This window comes from Umbelopsis ramanniana, assembly GCF_025399195.1.
Source record: "Umbelopsis ramanniana AG unplaced genomic scaffold K450scaffold_65, whole genome shotgun sequence".
In the NCBI taxonomy this organism is placed as follows: Eukaryota; Fungi; Mucoromycota; class Umbelopsidomycetes; order Umbelopsidales; family Umbelopsidaceae; genus Umbelopsis; species Umbelopsis ramanniana.
In genome coordinates, this window is record NW_026252151.1 from 94,743 (window position 1) to 117,808 (window position 23,066).

The 23,066-nt window shown below is 43.8% G+C and overlaps 10 protein-coding genes across 10 annotated transcripts; 6 read left to right on the top strand and 4 right to left on the bottom strand.

The window, feature by feature from the left end:
- Positions 1-1,341: 1,341 nt before the first annotated feature.
- Positions 1,342-3,218, bottom strand: K450DRAFT_257166 (uncharacterized protein). The gene is made up of 2 exons (XM_051591619.1): positions 2,765-3,218; positions 1,342-2,683 (listed from the first exon to the last, which is right to left on the bottom strand). Exons 1-2 carry the CDS (start codon positions 3,188-3,190, stop codon positions 1,499-1,501), a joined length of 1,611 nt encoding a protein of 536 aa, XP_051441418.1. The 5' UTR covers positions 3,191-3,218; the 3' UTR covers positions 1,342-1,498.
- Positions 3,219-4,923: 1,705 nt separating this feature from the next.
- Positions 4,924-5,604, top strand: K450DRAFT_179310 (uncharacterized protein; the record flags this gene model as incomplete). The annotated part of the gene is made up of 1 exon (XM_051584311.1): positions 4,924-5,604. A coding segment is annotated over one exon (681 nt), but the record flags the coding sequence as incomplete, so codon positions are not given.
- Positions 5,605-5,785: 181 nt separating this feature from the next.
- Positions 5,786-8,361, top strand: K450DRAFT_257169 (uncharacterized protein). Its single transcript, XM_051591620.1, has one exon. It carries the CDS (start codon positions 5,816-5,818, stop codon positions 8,210-8,212), a length of 2,397 nt encoding a protein of 798 aa, XP_051441420.1. The 5' UTR covers positions 5,786-5,815; the 3' UTR covers positions 8,213-8,361.
- Position 8,362: 1 nt separating this feature from the next.
- K450DRAFT_257170 (uncharacterized protein) lies at positions 8,363-9,278 on the bottom strand. Its single transcript, XM_051591621.1, has 3 exons — positions 9,121-9,278; positions 8,968-9,040; positions 8,363-8,894 (listed from the first exon to the last, which is right to left on the bottom strand). The coding sequence occupies exons 1-3, from the start codon at positions 9,241-9,243 to the stop codon at positions 8,407-8,409; spliced, it is 684 nt and encodes a 227-aa protein (XP_051441421.1). The 5' UTR covers positions 9,244-9,278; the 3' UTR covers positions 8,363-8,406.
- A 106-nt stretch (positions 9,279-9,384) lies between these two features.
- On the top strand, positions 9,385-10,433 carry K450DRAFT_192718 (uncharacterized protein). Its single transcript, XM_051584468.1, has 2 exons — positions 9,385-9,516; positions 9,647-10,433. Exons 1-2 carry the CDS (start codon positions 9,426-9,428, stop codon positions 10,189-10,191), a joined length of 636 nt encoding a protein of 211 aa, XP_051441422.1. The 5' UTR covers positions 9,385-9,425; the 3' UTR covers positions 10,192-10,433.
- Positions 10,434-11,084: 651 nt separating this feature from the next.
- Positions 11,085-13,029, top strand: K450DRAFT_257178 (uncharacterized protein). The gene is made up of 9 exons (XM_051591622.1): positions 11,085-11,103; positions 11,208-11,569; positions 11,703-11,781; positions 11,845-11,959; positions 12,047-12,127; positions 12,202-12,213; positions 12,292-12,519; positions 12,593-12,616; positions 12,677-13,029. Exons 2-9 carry the CDS (start codon positions 11,317-11,319, stop codon positions 12,905-12,907), a joined length of 1,023 nt encoding a protein of 340 aa, XP_051441423.1. The 5' UTR covers positions 11,085-11,103; positions 11,208-11,316; the 3' UTR covers positions 12,908-13,029.
- A 35-nt stretch (positions 13,030-13,064) lies between these two features.
- Positions 13,065-14,452, top strand: K450DRAFT_257184 (uncharacterized protein). The gene is made up of 3 exons (XM_051591623.1): positions 13,065-13,432; positions 13,494-13,641; positions 13,735-14,452. The coding sequence occupies exons 1-3, from the start codon at positions 13,213-13,215 to the stop codon at positions 14,357-14,359; spliced, it is 993 nt and encodes a 330-aa protein (XP_051441424.1). The 5' UTR covers positions 13,065-13,212; the 3' UTR covers positions 14,360-14,452.
- On the bottom strand, positions 14,448-16,471 carry K450DRAFT_214316 (uncharacterized protein). The gene is made up of 6 exons (XM_051584824.1): positions 16,317-16,471; positions 15,848-16,247; positions 15,720-15,773; positions 15,598-15,653; positions 15,158-15,504; positions 14,448-15,081 (listed from the first exon to the last, which is right to left on the bottom strand). Exons 1-6 carry the CDS (start codon positions 16,439-16,441, stop codon positions 14,546-14,548), a joined length of 1,518 nt encoding a protein of 505 aa, XP_051441425.1. The 5' UTR covers positions 16,442-16,471; the 3' UTR covers positions 14,448-14,545.
- A 1,288-nt stretch (positions 16,472-17,759) lies between these two features.
- Positions 17,760-19,122, top strand: K450DRAFT_295570 (uncharacterized protein). The gene is made up of 5 exons (XM_051593615.1): positions 17,760-17,922; positions 18,017-18,187; positions 18,255-18,660; positions 18,736-18,780; positions 18,854-19,122. The coding sequence occupies exons 1-5, from the start codon at positions 17,785-17,787 to the stop codon at positions 19,006-19,008; spliced, it is 915 nt and encodes a 304-aa protein (XP_051441426.1). The 5' UTR covers positions 17,760-17,784; the 3' UTR covers positions 19,009-19,122.
- A 1,790-nt stretch (positions 19,123-20,912) lies between these two features.
- K450DRAFT_257191 (uncharacterized protein) lies at positions 20,913-22,241 on the bottom strand. Its single transcript, XM_051591624.1, has 5 exons — positions 22,201-22,241; positions 21,828-21,854; positions 21,616-21,755; positions 21,230-21,524; positions 20,913-21,082 (listed from the first exon to the last, which is right to left on the bottom strand). The coding sequence occupies exons 1-4, from the start codon at positions 22,201-22,203 to the stop codon at positions 21,230-21,232; spliced, it is 465 nt and encodes a 154-aa protein (XP_051441427.1). The 5' UTR covers positions 22,204-22,241; the 3' UTR covers positions 20,913-21,082.
- Positions 22,242-23,066: the final 825 nt, after the last annotated feature.

Below are 23,066 nucleotides of genomic sequence, written 5' to 3' on the forward strand. Positions count from 1 at the left end.
AGCCAGGTAGCGGCGTAGGGGCGAGCACAGGCGAACGTCGACCCAAGGGGGTACTTTTGCTTTGAGGTGCGTTCTTGGGATTGTATCTTTCAGCGCCACCATTACTATAAAATGAAAAATGGAGAGTCCATCAGTAAACATTCCAATCAAAGTGCTCGAGGCGCAAGATTTCACGTACATTGGCATGGGTTCCATATTCATGATGGAAGGTCGTCTACCTAGTTTACGAATGGTAGTATTTGCTGAAGATTGCTGGGCCATACGATTTTGAGCCCTTAGACGGTCTGCTTTCTTCTGTAAATATCCATCAATGGTGGCGATAACAAGTGGTCGTCGAGCGAGGGATTTTTTTGCAAAGCCGGGCACCCAACCTTTCATTTCTTCTTGAACAATGTAGGTCACTTTGGTGGCTGGCGGAGACGAAGCCAATGGTTCCAAGATCCAGCCTTGGAGTTTCACCTCAGTTCTTGATTTTCCGTGAATAGGTGGAATTTTGGGAGTTTCAACACTAGTGCAAGCGAACAGAATGACACCGCCAGCTGTGCATTCAATTTTCTCCACCAAAGCCATGTCTCGCGGTTTGCTAAATGGCAAAGGAGTTTAGTATGTTTGCATTGTATGGAATGAGAGCTTCTATGCTTACCTTGATGCTGTTGATGGTTTGCATACTTCATAGGTTAGAGAAGTGGTGTCGTTGAGGTTTTCGATCAGGTTTCCATCTTCGTACCTACGGCCAAAAAAATTAATAAAAAGGATCGTCCAAAGAAGCAAGGTGTACTGTTTACATTCAAGCTCTAGGAAAAACCCCCCAAACTCACTGTTCATCCCACAATTTCCGCATGCCTATGACATAAAAAATCGACTGTGGCGAAAAGCCTTGAATGATGGCTTCTCCTTTGAAAACTGGAGTTTTATCGCCTTTGACGGTACCTGAACGCATGTAAACCATCACTCCACTTTTGTGCTTCAACGCCTTTTTCCAGCTGGTTTCATCTTGGGCAATAGCCTTAAGTGTGATCAAAGCTGATTCGGCTTGATGCACATGATAGCCAGCTGACGTGATAAGCGTATCGCCTTGAATAGAATTATAGGTGCCATTGCTGATTCGAGAGCCTAGTCTGACATCGTCGTCATCATCACTAAATACACTGCTTAAGGTCGGGTGGGTTTGGGAGGAGTTGAGCATAGACGAGCTGCCATTATACTCGGGATTCCAGTCGAGATAACTTTCATCTGACAATGCAGAAGATCTGCCTAGTGGAGGCATGAAGTGGCGGGTTTAAAGAAAGGAAGGGAGAAGTGAAAAGGAGTGTGTGTTCTGAAAAAAAAAAAAAATATTATCCATTACCACAAGCCCAAATTCAGCGCTTTCACAAAAATAGGAGCTCACGCACATTGGCTCCAAAGTCAGTAAGTGGGCACGTTGTAAAGCATAGCATTGGAAAAAAAAAATGTAATGGAATTGTAAAAAGAACTTCTATAGAGTAATTTAATAAACCTACTCCCATTCAATGGTAGCAGGAGGTTTGGAGCTAATATCATACACAACTCTGTTAACTCCCTTGACTTCGTTGATAATACGCGAACTGATTCGCTTCAAGCATTGGAACCATTCAGCGCTGGCAAAAATATCAGCAGTCATGAAATCCTTGGTTTCAACGGCACGAAGAGCAATGACTTGCTCGTACGTACGCTTGTCACCCATGACACCGACAGCCTTGACAGGCAAAAGAGCAGCATATGCTTGAGAAATTTGGCGATAGTAGCCATTTGCCTTGATCTCCTCAATATAGATGTGATCGGCATGACGGGCAATGGCCACTTGTTCCGGAGTAACTTCACCGAGAATACGAATAGCAATACCGGGACCAGGGAAGGGGTGACGCCAGACCAATTCGTCATCCAAACCCAAAAGCTTACCAAGAGCGCGAACTTCATCCTTGAACAATTCTCTCAAAGGTTCAATCAACTTGAGCTTCATGTCCTCGAGAAGACCACCGACGTTGTGATGAGTCTTGATGGTAGCACTGGGTCCCTTGAAGCTGATACTTTCAATAACATCAGGGTACAAAGTTCCTTGCAACAAGAATTCAATTTCGCCACCGCATTCCTTGTCAATCAAAGCAGCCTCAGCCTCGAAAACCTCAATGAAGGTGTTTCCAATGATCTTGCGCTTGGTTTCGGGATCAGTGATACCCTTGAGTTTGCCCAAGAACAAGTCAGCGGCGTCGCTGACCTTGATGTTAATACCCATATGGTCACCAAGCATTTTCTTGACAAGTTGACATTCGTTCAGACGCATGACGCCGTTGTCAACCAAGATGGCGTGGAAACGGTCACCAATGGCTTCGTGCATCAACTTGGCAGCAACAGTGGAATCGACGCCACCAGAGACAGCTCCGACAACGCGACCAGTGGGACCAACGATCTTTCTGATACGCTCGATTTCCTTATCAATGAAGGATTCCATAGTCCAGTCAGCCTTGCAGGCACAAATGTCAAGGACAAAGTTCTTGAGAAGAGCTTGACCACAGACGGTGTGAGTGACTTCAGGGTGGAATTGGATACCATAAAAGGGCTTGGATTCGTGAGCAACAGCAGCAAAAGGAGCGGTGCGGGTGTTGGCAATAACTTGGAAACCTTCTGCAGCCTTGCTAACTTGATCACCGTGACTCATCCAGACCTAAAAAAAAAAAAAAAAAAAAGTTTTACATCTCAGCAAACTGATATTGTTGTGCAGTAGCTGAAGAAGACCCATGCATACCTGAACTTCGCCTTCAAGACCAGCGAAGAGCTTGTCCATGGAAGCATTGTTGGGATGCTTGTGAACAGTGAGCATAGCGTGACCGTATTCACGGTGATCGCAGGGGATGACGCTTCCGCCCATATGGTTTGTCATTTCTTGCAAGCCATAGCAGATACCCAAGACTGGGACATCAGCATCGAAAACAGCAGGATCAACTCTAGGAGCATCATGGTCGTAAACAGAGTAAGGGGATCCAGAAAGAATGATACCCTTAGGCTTGAAGTGAAGGTCGGCCATTTTTTGAGTGCAAGGCAAGAGCTCACAATAGACACCAAGTTCACGAACGCGGCGAGTAATCAAATGAGAGTATTGACTACCGAAATCCAGAATAAGGACGGTGTCAAACATCTCGTTGACCTGCGTGACGGAATCTTGTGCTGACATGGTTGGTTGGTGCGGGCAAAGGAATGCACCAACAAGAAAATGTCAATTGAAAAAAATTTGAGTCTTGCTTTTGGCAGTCACATGCATTGTACTTTTTTTCATTTGGCGGAGGTTGCAGCAACCTAAGCGCTAGAAGTTTCATTCTACTGTAGCCAACCCACCTTTCCACCAGAGAGTTTACTGATAACCAAAGGTCTTATTTTACTCTCCAAGTAAACTCAGAACATGTGGAAACAATCCCAGGATCCACTTGATAAGTATAATCAACCGGAGAAGTCCGGTTTTTGAAAAGCGAGCGGATATCCAACGCCGAAGGGTGGAAGCGTACAGCATTCAGGACAATGGCGAAATTTTGGACAACATGAAAAATAATCTTGTCCTTTTACAGTCATCATCGTGGCGAAGGGAGATTTTGCAATTATCGGGCAGATGGAGGGCCCGGGAGGAGTTGGCTTGTGCTATCTAGAAGGTGCCAGGCAAGTCAACGCGAAAAAATCGCAGTCGGCCGACATCGCCGCATTCACTCTAGCAACTAGCCCAAGGACATACATAAATTGTACTTGACAAGACACAAAAAGTATCATTCATTGATTTTTGCAGGCAACTATCGGAGACCTGGTTATGAAATGAATAATTCCTTGAAATAAGCCAAAAAATAAAGTAGACAATAGCCAGGAGAGCGAATGATTTTCTTTTATATGAATGTTTGCTTAATGCTGCTACTGCATTTACATATATGAGAATGTAATTGTGATCTGTTGGCGTCGGTACGATTGAAAAAGCACCGGCATTCACGCAACTTTGCCTTTGAATATTGCATATTCGAATTCAGACAAAAAGCATTAGGTTAGCCGATGGCAATATACGTATTCAATCTGGCATTGACATATTACGCTACGTCAACGTTAATCCGAGAGTTTTATATACAACGTCCACTGAATAGCGAGAAAGTGGATCAAGTTGCTGATGATGAAGGAGCAGTACTTGAAACTGCTCTTCCAACATATTCGGCTGCCCTTTAAGCTCCGTTCACTCATGTGAATGAGTCCTTTCACGGCTCTTTCAGCACTACAAAGACCTATTTATTTTTCTTAAATGAACATGCATGGTGTTGCTACTGAAACGAAAACATTCCTATTCTTTCAGGAGTACGGCCACAGTGAGTATATTTGGCAGTGCTGTCGGGATTTGAATCGGGCTCATTTTGTTTGACCAATTCATGTTGCACGCGAACCAGAATGGGGAAAGCTAATCCTCGAACACTTGATTTTCTATACCTTGGAGCAGTCTGCCAAAGAAGCACTCACTGACGCTTTTATATCTCTTCTCCAACAAGGCATTTAAAAGGTTCTTTGAAAAAGAAGGTGCGCATAGTTCAGGGAATTTCATGACTGATCAAGTTCCTTAGTGTTTTCCTTCCTACCTTTTTTTTTTTTTTTTTTGAAAGACTGCTCCTTGTTGTCGGAGTTCACTCTGGTGGCTCGAATTGGCACTGCTTCAGGCCCTTTTTTTTACTGTTGGTCTCATCCGCACTCATCCAAACTTTGCATTGACCGTCATCTCCTTTCAAAAGGCCATCTATCCTTCCAGATTTGCATCTGATTGCGTTTAATTGCAGATTCATTGGTTATTATGAGTAGAGGTAATATGTACTTTCCATACTTGTCAAAATATAACACTTCGTCCCTGACTCCAAAGCTTTTCTCCGCAAACTGAAACATTTGGCTTTTCCGTATGCAGCTCGCTATGTATCTTCCAACGCTGCAAATGCCATCATATCAGAGGTGGGCCCATACCGAATCTCCACTGACGCGCTCCAAGCATTGAATCAGTTTTTGGATGAGATTCTGGGCATGTTACTGTCCAAAGCTCAGTCTTTGGATTTATCTCGTATCAAAGCAGTAGCTTTGCAGATCCTACCAAGTAGTCTGGGAAAGAATGCCATCGTTGAGGCCGAATTGGAGGTCAAAACATTGACTGAGACGGAAGTCATTGATTATGAAGCCTACGAACGCATGAGACAGCTTGGTTCCGACGGAAACTTCCCATTACAAAGCTCCATTCAACAGCTGAGAGAACGCTGTTTATACTACAGCACACTGGCCGATCGAGAAGGAGATGCAAGTTTCAATGATATCTCGGACAAGACGGTCATTTCACCCATTTTGGCCATTTACGTTACCACCATCATTGAACATTTAGCAGAATATTTGCTAACGACTGTGGCGGTGGCTGCTGAACAAGAGGATACCGAGTTCGTTCGCGTGCGAGAGGTTTTTAGTGCTCTCGTGGACGACTCACATGTGTCCGATGCTTTCTCAAAAATGGAACTGAAGGAGCGTCTTGAGGTAAGCTCAAAAACTAAGGGTCAAGAGAAAGGTATGATGTGTACTTTTGGTAACCTTGGTTCATAATTCCTATTTAGAAACGCTTGGTAGCTTCTGGTTTTCGCTTTAAGCAACGCCCAAATACCCCCATCACATTCACTCCTCCAACCAAAGCCTTGGATACCCGTAAGTCAACTCAACACATTCTACCAGAACTCATATATGTCCCATGGTTAGTATGTATGCTCATTATCGTTGATTTTTTTCCACAGAACGATTAGATTTTGACCAATATGATATGGACGACGATGAGGATTACCTGGATGTTAACAACAACACTTTGCATATATCCGATAAAGGAGGAAAGAGCCCGATGACCAACAATTTCGGTGGTAGAGGGAATACTGGATCAACTTATCGACCCACTTCTGTGCTCAGTAGTACACCTAGCAGTCTCACAGTAAATAGTCAACATGGCTCCATCAACAGCAAAAAAGCGTTTAAACTTTTTAACAAGAATGGAAAACGACACTCTGTTGATTTCCACAGTTTTGAAACTCGCGGTACTACCGTTTATGATCCAGAAGCACCGGGGCTAAATTTCGAAGAACTGATACGGTCTGGAAGTACAATGAAGATGAGCTTGACTCCAAATCGACTTCGCACCATTGAGATCGAAGACCAAATTACACAACAAGCGGATCGTGGTGATGACTGGGCTCGCAAGCTACCTAGTATTCGTCCGGAATCTCCCAGACCTCGTCCTCGCGAAGCGGATAGAAAACCAAGCCAAAAGTCTCTACCCAACAATCACGCCAACAAAAAGCCTCCACCTCTACCGAGATCCAACTCTTTCAGCTTGCTTGATCTACCAGTGTCTTCCCCAACATCACAAACCCAAAGATCGCATACACCAGAACCTAGTCAGAAACCAGCCATATCAACGATGTTTGATATTCCGTTGGATTTCTTATCATCTCCTACAACTGCTTTATCACCGCCGTCGCCAAAGAAAATTCCTACTGAGCGCACCAGAACGCAGCCAGCACCATTAGGACAAACTATGAAGCATCCTTCTGAAACTACCCTTTCCAAGCCCACTAATCGCTCACTACCTGATCTTAATGCCAAAGTTCATCGACCATCCACAGGACTCAGTAATCCACCATCTGCTGAGCAAACGAAAAAGCCAGAAACCCTCAAACTCAACGGCAAGGAATCGGCAGCGATTGGACAAAATAGAGTGGACGATTCAGCCAAGCAACTTCCTGTTAAACCTGCTACCCCCACCTCGCCACAAAAAGACAGCGTTCAAATTGCAAGACAAGAGATGGTCAGAAGCATATTGCAAGATTCAAAGCAAAACGCGAAAAATGAGGTCGTCAGCGCTTCCAGTGCAAAGGACGTCACCAACGAAGATCAAGGGGAAGCAACAGACAAAGATGCTCCCATCCGACCACCTAGACAAAAACCTATTGCTACAAAAGCAGTTACGCCTACTCGATCTGAGCAAGCATCGGATACAACGGCAACATCCAATACCACAGCAAGACAGCCTAGCCTGGTGCGGGAAGCTAATCGAACCACTGCTAAACAAGATACGAAGGATGTATCCAAATCCCGAACAAATGGTCATAGCAATAATACTTCATCACCCCAACCCACCATTAAGAAAACATCCGACGCTGCTATGAGATCAACTGTATCGCTTACTAATATACCGCCTAGCAAGTTTGAAGCCGCCAAGGCTGCTAAGTCTAACGCAGCCAAGCCTGTATTACCGAAATCAGTGTCTGAAGTCAGCCTTGCCGTTACAACCCAAGCAGAGATCACGGAGGAGCCAGATGAAATGAACAGCCCTGTCCCATCGAAAGCTCAAACGATTCCCGAGCCTCCTAAACCTGTTCCAAGACCAAGCGAAGCAGTTGAGAGAGGCGAGCGCATGATTTTGTCTCGCCCAAGCACACCTGATCGACCTACCAGTATTGTCATTTCACCACCAAGACCTTCAAGCTTTGTTTCCAAGCGTCGATCCATGAGTGGAACCCTTCCTTTGACAGAGCAGCAAAAGTTAGCTGGATCGGTTGAAATGTCCGTCAAGGTGTGGGATGATTATCTCAAGCACAACTCCAAGCACCCTCTCATTCGAAGGCGATCACAAATGAGAGCTGGGACCACCATTGCTGACGTTGATTCCAGCAACGATGAGGAAACCGAGGTCAAAAAGCCAAAGGAGCCCACTGAAATAAGAGAACAGACGGAGGCCAGGGAACCGAGGGAAAGAGACCATAGCCGGGAATACAACAATAACCCTAAAGTGCCGGTCATCCCACAAGGCGTGCTTGAAAAGGTTCGCAAATTTGAACGACAAAGATCCGATCTGACGCTGTTGGACTCATCGGAAGCCGTCAAGCAAGCTCGAGAACGTATTGCTGCCAGTCGCAAGGCTGTTCGAATGTCCCTTTACCGAACCGTCGCAGTCGATGCCGGCACGCAAACAGACTTCCCTGCAGTGGACCAAGCGGTCCAAACAGGAGACTTGACGTCGCATACGGGTGGATCTGAGATTGCCGAAAGCGAAGTCAGCGAGCATGGCGTCATTGATGGTGACGAAGAATGGTTTTTGGACGATGAATGGGAAGAAGATGATGTGGAAGACGAAAGTGCAGTAGCAGAATGGCTCTTGGGCTGCTAAAGCAACGGCCCAATTATTTGTTATTTTTTTTTTACTCAACCTCCCTTAATAGATGTCCTTTGACTTATAATGTATGGTTCGATGTCCTTTTCTACTCTTAACATTGCCCGACAGGGGAAGAACTCGCTCCCCACAATAAAATTATAATGCCCCCCTTCATACCTTTTGTTCACTGTATATTGCCTTTTTCCTTTTTATTGTAATTGCTCGTAGCTAATTCCAGACCAGTCTTCTGACTGCAAAAATCTTGACACTACTGTGCGAGCGTCATCTTCACCGAGTTGCTCCTTTAATACATTATGGAGCTTTCTCCAAATTTCTGGCTGCTTGAGTGAATCTTCTGCCGACTTGGAAATTCCATGTGCTCCTACTGCTGGAACAGGTGATGCTGGGATGGGTTCAGACTTGGACTCGGACGCGGTGGTTGTTGCTCGGATCATCAAATGGACAACAGTGCCGTCCGTCATAGCATATTCTGCCAATGGCTTTGTATCATTCAAGACCTTGCCCTTGATCAAAAGTCGCTGCTGCTTCATTGGAATAGATCGCTGTTGTGAGATTCGATCTTTCAATGTGGCGATGGTATCTGTGAGCTTTAAATTGAATATTTCGAATTGAGATGCAGGCTTTAATGTCTTGACGGTGAGTTTGATGGTTGCAGCTGCATTTTCCGTGGTGGACTCTACGACCAACCCGATATAATGATTGAGTTGCCAATAACTAATGAATAGGACGGTTCTTTTGTATTTACTTACGGCTAGTAGGCTCTTCCAAGTTGACTGCCGGCTTCTCTACTGGTTGCACGCGTGATCTATTTGGTGGCTGTCTCTGTTGTGTTTCCAAAAAGATTGAATGAATACAGTGTGCATAATGGTATGGGATGAGCAGCTATAGACTGTGAAACACACCTTGAGTTTCTTGGGGTGAGGACGGAATGGAATATGATTTGCGCCATATCGCACGGAGCGGGATGACAAGCTAGTCAGGTACTGAGCAATGAATTCAGGTTCGTCTGAGATCATGGCTGCCATAGTTTTTAAAGCTTGAGCTACCTTTTGGCAGCCAGGGCCATCCAGTAAGGTGCATATCAGAGCCCGACGTCACAGTCGCTCGTCCAAAATTCACTTTGAACGGCCCAATCAAAGCGCGATACATTTTCAATATCCCATTTTGATTGACCCAACCCTCCAGTTTTTCTTGTCTCCTTCATCCAATGGCCACTTCCTTATTATTGCCAACCGCCTATCTAGGCGGCTGTATAGCTGCCATGTCAGCATTCTCCTTCGTATACAGACGTGCTACAGGTAATATATCCCCTAGCTTGTCAATGGATCTATAAAGCGTGACCAATGTCCGCATGATCTCTGCTGGAATCCGTATGCCCAGCTGGTTGAAATCAAAAAGTGATTCGCTAAACTTCTCCTCTTCTCACAGCTGTCAGCGAAATAGAACCTTGGTTTGGACCTAATGTTGAAAAGGAGCAATACATTGCTCTACTCAACTCTAGCACACCTGTTCCTGAACATCATTTGCGAGCAGCATTACTCCGTCGTGCCATGGCCGACGTCAAACGACTCGTTCACATCCAACAAGAAAAACCACCATTAAATGCATTGCTTCGCGCTGGTACGGTTGGTGACGATCTGTGGAAGGAATTTACTGTGGCAGAGCAAGAAACTATGGCGGAATTGCAGGAAGTGGTAGCCGAAGCCAACACTTACAAGGAGGGATGGGGTCAGAATATCTTCACCACCGCCGCTCAAATGGTCGAACACGAGAAGCAAAAGGTTGTTTTGGAGGAAATGAAAACTCGAAAAGAAGAGGAAGAACGATTGGCAAAGCTACAAGAAGAGCGAGAACAGAGAGAAATCAAGGACAAATCGAAAACCGACGCTGAAAAGCGAGAACGAGAAGCAAAGAAAGCAGCTGAGGAACTACTCAAACAGGAGGAAGTTGAGAAAGTCAAGACTAAGAAATAGGATATATATCTATTTGTACTCAATTGCTCTTTTTCCGCTTTTCCTCAATCATGCCCAACTTTTTTAGCCTTACTTTACCCTGTCAAATTCCATAGGTTCTCACTCAACTTTTTCCTGTCTGCCTGCGTCCACTATTCGGAATAACACCTGTAGAAAGCCTTCATTCTTAATAGCAATATATGTTTTTTTTTGCTACTTTTGTTTGTGCCGAGCGCTAAATGTCAATGTCAACAAATTGTTAGGAGAAAGAGTCTTTTAAGTTAGAGGGTACTGAAACTACTGGCGTTGATGGCAAGATAAGTTCTATATCCGTCGATGATGAGAAGAATCCATGATTGAGCCTGCGGTCACGGAGAATATACATTTTGGGTCACTGGGAAAATTGACAGAGCGCTGCTACTTCTGGATAGTGACCATCTTGGCTTCATGTCTCCAAAGAAAGGCATGCCCCATCAACACTAGGTTGATGGTCACATGATTTCAACGGAGTGAAATGTATATCCATTTATCCCAGGGAATTTGATATTCGATGTTAGTATGTGAAGATTTTCATGGAACATCGACAAGAGGATGAGGAAATATGTAGATATGGTTTAGATGATTAAGGTGTGCAGGTTCTTCATATGGACAACGATCAGCAATGCAAACCATATTTATTAGGGCATGCTTTCGTGCAACAAATAGGGCCGGCGTAACCAACGAGTACACTTGCAAAACAGTCATCTTGCTCGTGGGGAAGTCCTATGGCAGGGTTAGCCAGAAAGAAGTGGCGATTTGCACAGAAGATCAGAGATGGCGTTTAATTGACATCACTAGCATAAACGCCTCATATTTAGGGTTAAGAAAAGAAAAAAAAAAAAAGGAGACAGAAAAATAGTTACAAGAAGTGTTCATGGACATAATCCCCTAAAGGTACTTATGCTAATCTTTTTTTGGTGTGCCGTGTTAGCTTTACACGGCTGTGATTGTCGTTAGGGAGGCCAACACTTGATCTGAAATCAACTATTACCCTACAGATATCATGATCTTGTTGCTGTTTCGTTCTAAAAGATTTTTTTATTTTGGTTTATCCCTCATCTTCCTTTTTTTCCCTTCTTCTTCGTTCCCTCTCACCGCCCCCGACCAATGAACTCAACGCAGGCGACATCCGACGATATTGCTGCTGCGCTAAGTCACATCAGTGCGCCGGACACTGAAGAGCTCATATCTCAGATTATATCGCTACTTTCAATTTCTGTGTTATCCATGATTATGGGCAGCAAGACTGGAGATACTCGGTTTGGAGAATTGAGTGTCAGCCGAATTTTGATCATGGGCCTTTATATCTGGTCGTGGGCATTTACCATTATCGCAACCATCCTTGTATCTACCAACAACCGTATGTGTTTCCAGCATTGAAAGAAAAGAATATATATACAGATGACGTTTAGCCCTCTCGTCCCCTTTCCCTCATCTTCCCCCAAAAATCACTTATCAACTGACTGCAACGAATGCTGCCCTCACCTCCTTAGATAATTATATTTCGTGCATACTAACTTCATACACCTGTGATGTATTTTATGCTGGTACAAAGATGATCATTTATCAATGGTAAGTTAAAGTTGATTCCCGGTCATTCTTTCATTGATCTAATTTAATCATCTTTGACACAAGGCTATCTGAACGCATTTGGCTGGTAACAGCGTTCAAGACGAGCCGCCTCAAGACTTGGCAATACAAGTTCCATTTGTTCCTGCAGTGTCCCTACGCCGTTCTATTCGTCCTTGGTGTATGCATCGATTCGATTTGAGACTTCCCCTCATGTTTACCAAATCTCCTCTACTAATTTTTTTTGTAAATGCCAACAAAAAAACAGGTTATTTACAGAATTACCATCATAGATGATGATGGCACTTGCTCAATCGGTCTTCAACCTACAGCCAGTATTCCACTCATGGTCAGTTGCAGCAAAATTTATATTAGATGGTCACGCATGCTGTTTCTCATGTATTGTCTACATTTATCATACAGGTCTACGATTTTGTACGTATAGAACGCTTTTCTTTGAACTCCTGCATCCCTTGCGTCCTTGATCACACTTCTTATCATGACTTTGGCTAGGTGTTCAATCTTTACTTGACAATTCTCTTCTTGAGACCAATTTTGACCGTTGGTAGAGGTCTCAGAGCCAATCGCAAGGGTTCTGGATTGTACCGTCTAGCCAAACGTACCCTGGTGTCTGCCGTGGTATGTCTCCTTGTCTCGTTTGCTAACCTCCTTACACTCATTGTTGTTGGAGGTGCAGAGCGTGGCGTAACCTGCCTCTTGTTCTGTACTGCGGATGTCACGGTAAAAAGAACAACCCTATTGTATGCTTGCCATCTTTTCATCATCTAATGCGTTCATCTTTCCAATGCTGTAGATCAATGTGTTGACCATCCATTGGGTATGAATAGCATTTTGATACACTATTTACATTTCCAATTAATCTCAAACATCATATTAGGTCACGAATGGTCACGACAGTAAAAAACAATTGCCTGCAGGCAAACAAGCCGCAAATGTCTCACGATCGAATGACAACGATGACTTGTCACCGTATCGAAGCGCAGTTAAGGTTGACGTCCAAATTATGCCGGCCAAAGAAGAGGACTATACGGATGAAGATGTTCATTCTATCCAAACCTCCCAAACAAGTGGCAAACCACTTAATTATGACGAAGATGAGAAAGTTTGAAGACGTTGTTGGATGCCAGCCAGCACTTTGTAGCCGAATTTTATGCTTCTTAACTAAACAAAATAAACCAAATGTAATTATGATACGTTCTCTGTCGATTGATTCGCTTGAGATCTCGACTATATTTGCTTGCAAAGCGATGGATTGCCAAGTTTGGAGCAGGTTCTACAAGATTTGGATCGCTGGAATTTTTTACCACCAAAAAGTCAGCTACGTGGCGTGGCGTCTGTGACCCCAGAAGGAAAAATTCATAAAGTGTTACCCCAACTTTGGAAAACCGGCTCGTCAGACTTCATCTCTCCACCATGGCCGGCCTAGTCTCCGTTCAAGAAATGCAGGCAACTGTGGTTGATTTCGTTCAAAACCAAGCTCCACTTTACTTGAAGAACACCACCCTCGCTCCTGAATCTCTGCTGCAATCCTATACCTCCCTTGATCCCCTGATCACAGCTCTTGCCATCGCAACCGTCTTCTCCATTGCTCACTGGTTCCTTGCTCTGGTTAGTAACAACTACAGCCAAGTTGGTAAGTATTGGGGATAGGGCTGATCAATTGAAGGAGTAACTGATAATTGATTCGCGAACAGACAAATGCTGGTCTATTCTTCCTGTCATTTATAGCTGGCACTTCACAGTTCACGACTATCTTGTACGCGGCCAAATTCATCCTAGACTTGCCTTGGTGACCGCCTTGGTGACCGTTTGGGGTGCTCGTTTAACCTACAATTTCGCTCGGTAAGTGGTGTCACGCGCGATCCTCGATCGATGGGTTTCATGCATCAAGGAAGAGAAAAAATTTTTAAGACCAAAATCCAAAAAAATTTCTAGTAAGGGAGGCTACAAGTTCAGTGAACAAGATTATCGCTGGCCATACATCCAGAAGAGGCTCGGAAAGGTCGGTATGGAGCTGTTGAACATTACCTTCATCGCTCCCTACCAGAACTTGCTGTTGCTCTCCTTGACTGGTCCCATTTACGTTGCCAGTCTTGCTGCTGGCCAATCTCAGGGTCTTGTCACATTGGATTATGTTGCTGCCGCTTTGTTTGCTGCCATTTGGTTCACTGAGATTGTCGCTGATCAGCAACAATTCGATTTCCAAACTCGCAAGTACAAGATGATCAAGGAAAAGACTGCCCTTTACGGTGATTATAAGCGAGGTTTCCTTACTCAACGCGGTCTTTGGCGCTTCAGCAGACATCCCAATTTCTTTTGTGAAATCAGCATCTGGTACGCTGTGTATCTCTTCTCTGTCGCTGCAACCGGTGTCAGCTTGAACTGGAGTCTTACCGGTGCTGCCGCCCTCCACATGCTCTTCTTCGGTAGCACTTGGATCACTGAGGTTATTTCATCTGAAAAGTACCCCGAATACAAGAGATACCAACAACATGTCAGCATGCTGGTTCCTTTGCCATCCAGAATGCCCTCTTCAAGCAACTTGAAGAAAGACTTGTAATTTTTTTTTTTCATTCGTTTCTTTTTTGCGTGTGCATGTATTTTTGTATAGCCCGCCTTTGACGGAATAATGGGACTCTGTGTAATAAAGGGTATACCAATATAGTTTATTTAAAAAAGAAATTTCATTTACACATCATGTTGAAAAGCAGATAGGGGATTACATAGAGTAAAACATGTGCAGTGTTTAGTTCGCCCAACCAAAGGATCGCTCAACGGCATGTTCCCAGCCCTTGATCTTCTTGTTGCGATCCTCCTCTGAGATCTCAGACTTGAAGATAGTGTGACCTTCAGCATTGATGCTCTGGAGTTGATCAAAGCTCTGCCATATGCCAACCGCAAAACCAGCAGCAATGGCTGAGCCTAAGGCAGTGGTCTCTCTCATGCGAGGTCGGTCGACCTCGATGCCCAAAATATCAGCTTGAATTTGCATGCAGAGATCAGAGTTAGTCAAACCACCGTCGACCTTGAGACTCTTGAGGGGCTTTCCAGAGTCAGCATTCATGGCATCGAGGATAGCGCGGGTCTGATAACAGGAGGCCTCCAAGGTAGCGCGTGCGATGTGCTCACGGGTAGTGAACTGGGTGATGCCACAAATGGTACCACGGGCATCATCTCTCCAGTACGGAGCAAATAGACCAGAGAATGCAGTAACAAAGTAGACCCCGGCGGTGTCTTTGACGGCAGAAGCCAAGACGTTGACTTCAGGGGCAGAGCTGATCACTAAAAGGAAAAATGGAAATTATGGTTTAGTAAGCTAGATATAAAGGCATCATCAATTCTAGTATAGCATGCTTACTCTTTAGATTGTCACGCAAGAATTGAATGGAGGAACCAGCAACGGCAATGGAACCTTCGAGGGCATAGGCGGGCTTATTGTCCCCGAATTGATAACCCACAGTAGTCAGAAGGCCGTTCTTGGAAATGACGGCTTCGTCGCCAGTATTGAACAACATGAAGCAACCTGTACCGTATGTGTTCTTGGCATCGCCGACGTTGAAACATTTCTGTCCGACAAGAGCAGCTTGCTGGTCACCAAGACAACCGGCAATAGGAATTCCGTTCAGTGAGCCGCCTTGGACCTGGCCATAGATCTCTGAAGAAGACACAATGCGAGGCAAAATATCTGCATTGAATCCAAAGAATCTGCATCATGAAAAGGGAGGGGGGAGTAAAAATTTGGTGAGTTTCTGTTATTCTGGTCAGACAATTTACCAAACGAAGAAATGTTTGACTCACTCTAATATCTGGTCACTCCATTTGAGAGTGTGAATGTCCATGAGCATGGTACGGCTCTGCAATGAATGTGAATATTAGTAAGAATGAACAATCCGTGTTTTGAGTATGTGAAATCAACCTACAGCGTTGGTAACATCGGTAACGTGCAAACCGCCATCTTTTCCGCCTGTCAAATTCTAAATGGGGAGTCAGTCATCTAAACAGAACATACAAATCAAGGAAACTAATGAAACAAGAAAAAACTACTTACATAAATAAGCCAGGAATCGACAGTACCAAACATCAAGCGACCTTCGTCATGAGCCTGCTTGACATGGTCATTGTGATCCAGCATCCATCTCAGCTTGACACCACTGAAGTAAGTAGTCAGTGGCAGACCACACACATCCTTGATAGCCTCAGTGCCTTTGTCGCTCTTGGAAGCAAGCTTCTTGACGGTTTCAGCAGTACGGCCATCAGACCATACAATGGCAGGACACAATGGCTTGCCCGAAATGCGATCCCAGACCACAGCGGTTTCTCTTTGGTTGGTAATGCCAATGCCCTTAATGTCAGAGACGCTGTGTCCAAGTTCCTCGAACTTGCGGATAGCATGTTCGATACAGGTACGAGTAGAGTCAATTAAATCATAGGGATCATGTTCTACCCAACTGGTTTAGCCGTACAAGTTAATATGGGAACGATGGGGATTTCCAATAATTTAAACGGACGATACTTACCCAGGATTGGGATAGTGTTGCTCGAACTCCATCTGATGCGATGCAACAATAGCACCTTCATCGTTGAAGACGAGAAATCTTGATGAAGTGGTTCCTTGGTCAATAGCACCAACAAAGCTAGGCATGGTCAGAAGGGAAAAGGTGGGGTGGGTAAGGAAAAAAAAAAGAGAGTTCGAGTTATTTCAAGTTTTATTTCTCCTGGTGCCTTCAGTTACTCCGGATATTTCATACTCCGTCCAGATGGAGGGAAAATGCCAAAGTCTAAACCAAGATTGAGAAATTGCATTGTTTCACGTGATGTGACTGTTAACGCCAATGAGCCTCGGGCAGCGCGCACGGACCACAGCGCCTTTCGCGCGCCGTAGGTGCACTTCTTTAAAAACGGGAGGCAAGCAACCAAATTGACGGAAAAGAAAAAATGGCACCATAGAAAAGCTACGCCAAGAATTAAAGTCGAATGATTAAGGGTGTTCCAAGACTTTCCCACAAGTACCCCGAGTCCAAGCGTTTCATTCATCTGAGTGCTTAGCTATTTCTTTTTACTAAGTTGTATGTAACGCCACCCAAAAAAATACACCCGACAGGTGTAATCCAATGTCAGTCAAGTTCAGACATGTGTAAGTGAAAAAAGTAAATGCAAGCCGAAATGGCAAGATGTTTCTGGCAAACTCAATTAATGGTGGGAAACTATACTGGAGTAGTGCAAGCAGTCTCGTGAATGATCACTTGTGTCATAACCATAATTGCTATTTTCATAGAAGTCTGGGGCTCATATTGCACGCTCGTCCAAGCCTATTTCCGCCTAAACCCGAGAAATAAACAGTGGCAGGAATACGCCATATGGCTGGCTGACGAAGGAAACCGCGGAATCCAGTTGTGAATGGGAAAGTCGTGCATTGAAAAAAAAAAAAAACCATGCGGGTAAACGCACAGGGTTGGCTGAGCTTCGTTTGCACAGATTCACATTGATCGAAAAATAGCTTTTTTTTTGTTTCCAGAGTGCGGGGAAGGCTAGCGTGCTTTCATCATTGGTCACTGCGGCGCAAATCTCCACAGGCATACTTGATTACGAAATCCCCTCTTTGGCGTGATCAAAGCTAATCACCATTTATGATGGGTCCTCCCATTGTTACTAATGTCTAAATAAGTGCATGGCTTGGTGCCCGAGTCCCATTTTCCCGAGGCACTCTACAACATTATTTGAATGACCTCACGGTACGGCGAACAAATCTTCTCAGATTTACTTAAAGTATAGCGGGATTCAAGACCAACAAGGAAGTTTAACCGTGTGGGGGTGCATTTACTTGATCTCCTCCAGCCCCCAAAAACAGCTTGGAATGCAGCAAGTAGAAAAAATCATAGTCAGATGAAATACATAAAAAAAAAACCGCTGTATCTCAATTATATTATAAAAAAAGACCCATATAACCTCGAACCGACTACTTTCACCTTTCCTTTCTCCAAGTAAATGCTCGATCCTGCTGACATTCCAGATCACTCAGAGACATCATCTGAAGAAAAGAAGCACCATGATTCTGTCGCGATCAACGACGGACACTATCAATTGCCTCAGGAACGCAATTTTGTGGGCCGTTTAAGACACAAGGTACATATAGCCTCTGTTGTTTCTCACTGAAAGCTCTGCTTATTGACTTACATGGTTTCCTGCATATCACCCCTGATTGTTCAATTTTGTTTAGTTACGTGAACCATTGGCAGAATTCATCGCAACCTGCGTAATGATCGTCCTCGGTGATGGCGTTGTAGCACAGGTCGTCTTATCCGACAATGCCAAAGGTCAATACCTGTCTATCTCGTTCGGGTGGTGCTTTGCCGTAATGTGTGCCATTTACATAGCTGGCGGAATTTCGGTAAGCGATAGTTTGAAACGTTGGTATATCAACTTGACACAAATAACTAATTGAGATGTATGCATAGGGTGCTCACTTAAATCCTGCGGTAACCTTATGTATGGCTGTATGGCGCGGCTTCCCTTGGAGAAAAGTACCCGCTTACTGGCTAGCTCAATTTTTGGGTGCATTGACGGGTGCAGCTATCGTATTTGCGGATTATCGTAAGGCGATATCCAGCTTTGCAGGAGAAGGCGTGTACACAGTTACTGGTACCAATGCAACAGCAGGCCTTTTCTCGACTTATCCTGCAGCATTCATGACCCCTGAAGGCAGTTTTTTCTCTGAAGTATTGGGAACTTGCATTCTTTTGCTTGTGATTCTCGGCCAAGCAGATGATCATAATATGCATGCAGCGAAGAACTCACCACTGGTGGTGGCTTTCACTGTAGCAGGCATTGGCATTTCTCTTGGTTGGGAAACTGGTTATGCAAGTAAGTTTTTCTCACCATTTTTCCATCTACCTTCCAATCTCTTTGACTTAACATCATCCTCGCTTTTTTCTACAGTCAATCCTGCCAGAGATTTTGGTCCTCGTTGTTTTGCAGCTATGGGTGAGTACAAAGTCAATATAATATGATATCATAATGTCTTGATCGTTGGTTTAATGTCTTATATTCAATGTAGCCGGATACGGAAGTGAAGTTTTCACAAATTCTGGAAGCTATACTTGGGTGCCTATCATAGGACCCTTCGTTGGTGCCGTTCTAGCTGGTCTAATCTATGAGATACTCATTGATTCGGAATCCAATCGATCACGTCTTACCCACAGTCATATTTAGAGTCCTTTTCTCATCAACTCCCCCTTATAGTGTGATAATAATGACCATTCATTGTGTGAGTTTGTATCGTAGTACTTGAATAAATAAAACAGAAATATCTCATCATATTTTGTCACAACATCCCGCCGAATTAGGTTTCCATGGCGTACCAAAAAGACGGAATCTAATACAGCCATTATCGTGGTAATGAGAACTATGTAGAAGCCTAAAAGATATGCACCTGGCAGTGGTACAAATAATGTATCCAGTTTCGTCTAAATCTGAGAATAATCTAACTTCAGCTCCACGATAGCTACCCCACACTATGCTGGGGAAAACCGTTTGACCGAAGCTTCAAAGTTTCTGCTTTTCACGGTCTAGTTCATATTATTTTTAAAATTTCAATTTATGGAGTAAAACCATGTTGAAAAAAAGGTTTGAGATGGTCGTCAACTGTCAACCGATAGTGTGTTTACATGAATTTGTGTCCAAACTTGCCTAGAGACATTACGTGCCTCGACCTTAGCATTACAAAGCGGTTTATTGCTGGTTTTTTGTTTTTCCCTTGGCTTGTGACTCTGTTCACTTTACGCCATGCCTTTCACTCGCAAGTGCTTCCATAACGAGACGATGAAGTCACTTGCTTCACTGTCCTTCTATGGGATTTCCACGTAGGACATAATGCAAAGCCTCTTGACTCGTGCTTACATCTGTGCATCTCGGTGCCATGAGGTTTACGAATCCATACCGCCGGTTAAAATTCTAGTTCCGGTGACTTCTCATTAATGGGTAAGCTTTGCTAATGTACAAATTAAGAACAGGAAGGCGGGTTCTCGGCCGTGAACGAGCGAATGTTAGAGTTTGCGCCACCTATGGCATAGTTCAAAGGCATAGTCACAAATGAAAACGAAAGCTAGCATAAGATAGTGAGAGAACAAAGTGCTTTGCGCAGTTACATTAAAAGAAAAATACCGAGAAGATTGTGATAAAAAAAAAAACAGGTTGTAGGCGGCTGGGCCGGTATATTGAATACAAAAGCGTATAAAGAATCGATGAACTCTCAAGTCCGAGATATTGTTGAAGAGATATTGTTGAAAAGACGAATAAAGTATTGTAAACCATACCTACTATGTATGCAGTCTTGGTTGTCTGTCACTCTGTGTTTGTTCATTGAATGTCACTGGCTTTGCGTCAGTTGTCTATGGAAACTTCGTGCAGAACCCAGTATTCCATCCCAATTTAAAATGCCGATCAGGGACGGGTAATCTGTTTGCAATCGTGAGAATGCTTAATTCGTATGAACACCTTTGAAATGCTGCTATCCAAGAGAAACGTTACAAAGAGCCTTCGAATCCGCTACAAAAGGAAGCTGTGCACAGACATGCCCAGTGCTATGCATTGGTGGCGTATTTTGTGCCTGCGTAGGGTAGCATCCCACGTTGGTCAACGGTAACATGGCACGAAACAAAACGCCAGAAAAAGGAAATGGCCGTTTCCTTTGCTAGTTTTGCGATGTCCCTGTAAGTGTATCAGAGACAAAGTCATAATGCTGACTATACAAACCGCAGAGCTTACGATGGGTGATATGAGCTACGTCTATATCATTTTATTTTTTAAGCTCAAGCATCAAGCAACCTGAACTGCTGCTGCATACTTGAAACTCCTTGACAAGATGCAAGCCAACACTGCTTTGTGTTATCTCTCTATCAATTTATTTAACGCGTACTATGAGGGACCCTCATTAGTTGAAGATCCGTAATACGGCTACCACATATGGAACCAGTTGGTCATATCCATCCCGCTGCACAAAAGCCAGGAGCCGCTACCAGTGAAGACCTACTTCTTTCTAATCAAATCACCTCATCACTGTACATTTCATGCTAATCCACTTATACAACACAACGTGGGTAGACACGCCCCATCCGTCTATACATTGACCAGCTAGGTTACAAGATTTTCGTTTATTATGATTTTTGTCACTGGTTCCAGGAAAGCAAGAACACATACACAGATGTGGTGCACAATTTTCCAGAAGGGTAATCTGTGAGTTGAGTAGTTAGCATGAGAAATGGAATGAAGAAATACGCAAGACATGCTTGAGTCAGGTAACGTGTAGGCAATATCAGAATCATAGAAATTTGTCGACACAATGGTTCAGGCAATGTAGATAAGATTGATCGAGCATCATATAACCTAGGCACGTTACAAAAGACCCAAGCAATGATAAAATCATTCTACTTACTTATTTCTTCTTGGAGACACCGACGGTTCTACCGCGACGACCAGTGGTCTTAGTGTGTTGACCACGGACACGGAGACCCCAGTAGTGACGGAGACCACGATGGTTACGGATCTTCTTCAAACGCTCAAGATCCTCACGCATCTTGCTGTCAAGACCGTTGGACAAGATTTGAGAGTACTTGCCATCGACAATATCCTTTTGTCTGTTAAGGAACCAGTTGGGGATCTTGTACTGGCTGGGGTTTTGGAGAATGGTGACAATACGTTCCAATTCTTCGTTGGAAAGCTCACCAGCTCTGGTAGAAATAAATATAACGCGGGTTTAGTGGTGAATTCTCGATATTTTTTTTAAAAAAAATTTGGACTGCATTCAAATAGATACTGTACCTCTTGTTAAGGTCAACATCAGCCTTCTTGCAGGCAATGTTGGCATAACGACGACCAACACCCTTGATGGAAGTCAAAGCAACCATAATCTTGTTCTTACCATCAACGTTGGTGTTGAGGAGACGCAAAATGTGCTGAAACTGTAGTGAGAAAAGTATGGTGAGTAAGGAGTGACCAACTTCGGATGGCATCTCTCTAACCATTCAGCTTACCTGGTTCTTGTCGGGAACTTGGAGCGACTATTTGCAAGTTAAAAAAAAAAAAAAAGGAGAAATCGTTAGTATCTCGTTTGACATGGTGTTGACGTATAACTTTTTTTCCAACTGGCATGGCTGTGAATATTGTTGGAGGTAGGTGTCAACGATTGCTAGAAGAGTGTGGTGCTAGCACCTTGGCGTGCGATGTATTTTTCGAACGTGCTGTGCAATTATCCAATTTGCGAAATGTCGAATTCCTAATGTCCTGTCCAGGTGTTGACATTTGTCGAGGTGGTCAGACGCATGCAATCATCCACTGCATCCATCCATCGATTCATCGATACAAACAGCCATGCCATTGTTCAATATGAATAGAGTAGGTACGCACCATTTGGGAAAATGAAAGAGGAGGAGCACGCTTCTGGTGATGGCCAACTGCTTTTGCAGCCAGGCCGCCGCCCAGAACCCAGCGTCCGCCACTTTTTTTCACGTCACAAAAATATGCAGTAAATTGATTTCGACCTTTGAAAAAAAAAAAGCGTAATTTTTAACTTCCGCTGCAAGGCATGTAACCTATGCTGATATCAAAGTATTCAATTTCGTCGTTTCCAATGTCTTTCGTATCACATTGAGGTATATTTTAGCATAGTGTTTGGTATTAGCTCAATTTTTTGCTTGTATTAATCAACATTACTGTAAAAGAGAAAAGGTTTTCTATCTTCAAACACCTCGCTGGTACCTTTGGCCATGAGCATGTCATGCTGCTCAACCTAAACCAGCGAAACAAAGAAGCAATTTTTGGCTACACTGATCTCCATTGACTCTTAGAGCTATGCATAGCAAACGAACGAATAGACCTGCCATCTACAAGTATACTTTATGGAAGTTATAGTAATAGTAATGCGAATATAAACTTAAATCCATGGTATTATGTGTCTAAAATGGGGTTTTTTCGAACTTTTATTTCATTTCACGAGATATTTCAGATCTCAAAATTCTTGAGACTACATAACGTCGGGCTGTCTTTGATATATCATCGCATTCTTTTGCCTAATCGTCAGCGTAAGAAGATATCGCATGTTACACATCAAGCTGCATATTTCGACGCTGGCAATCTCGCAGACAATGTGGCCCAGTAGCGTCAGTCACTTACAACAACTCTTTTCCGCAAGTCCAATTGTATAAAGAAGCCAACTGAACGATGAGTTCACGGATCAAATGAGGTAGCATAATCAAATGTTCCAATTTATTCTT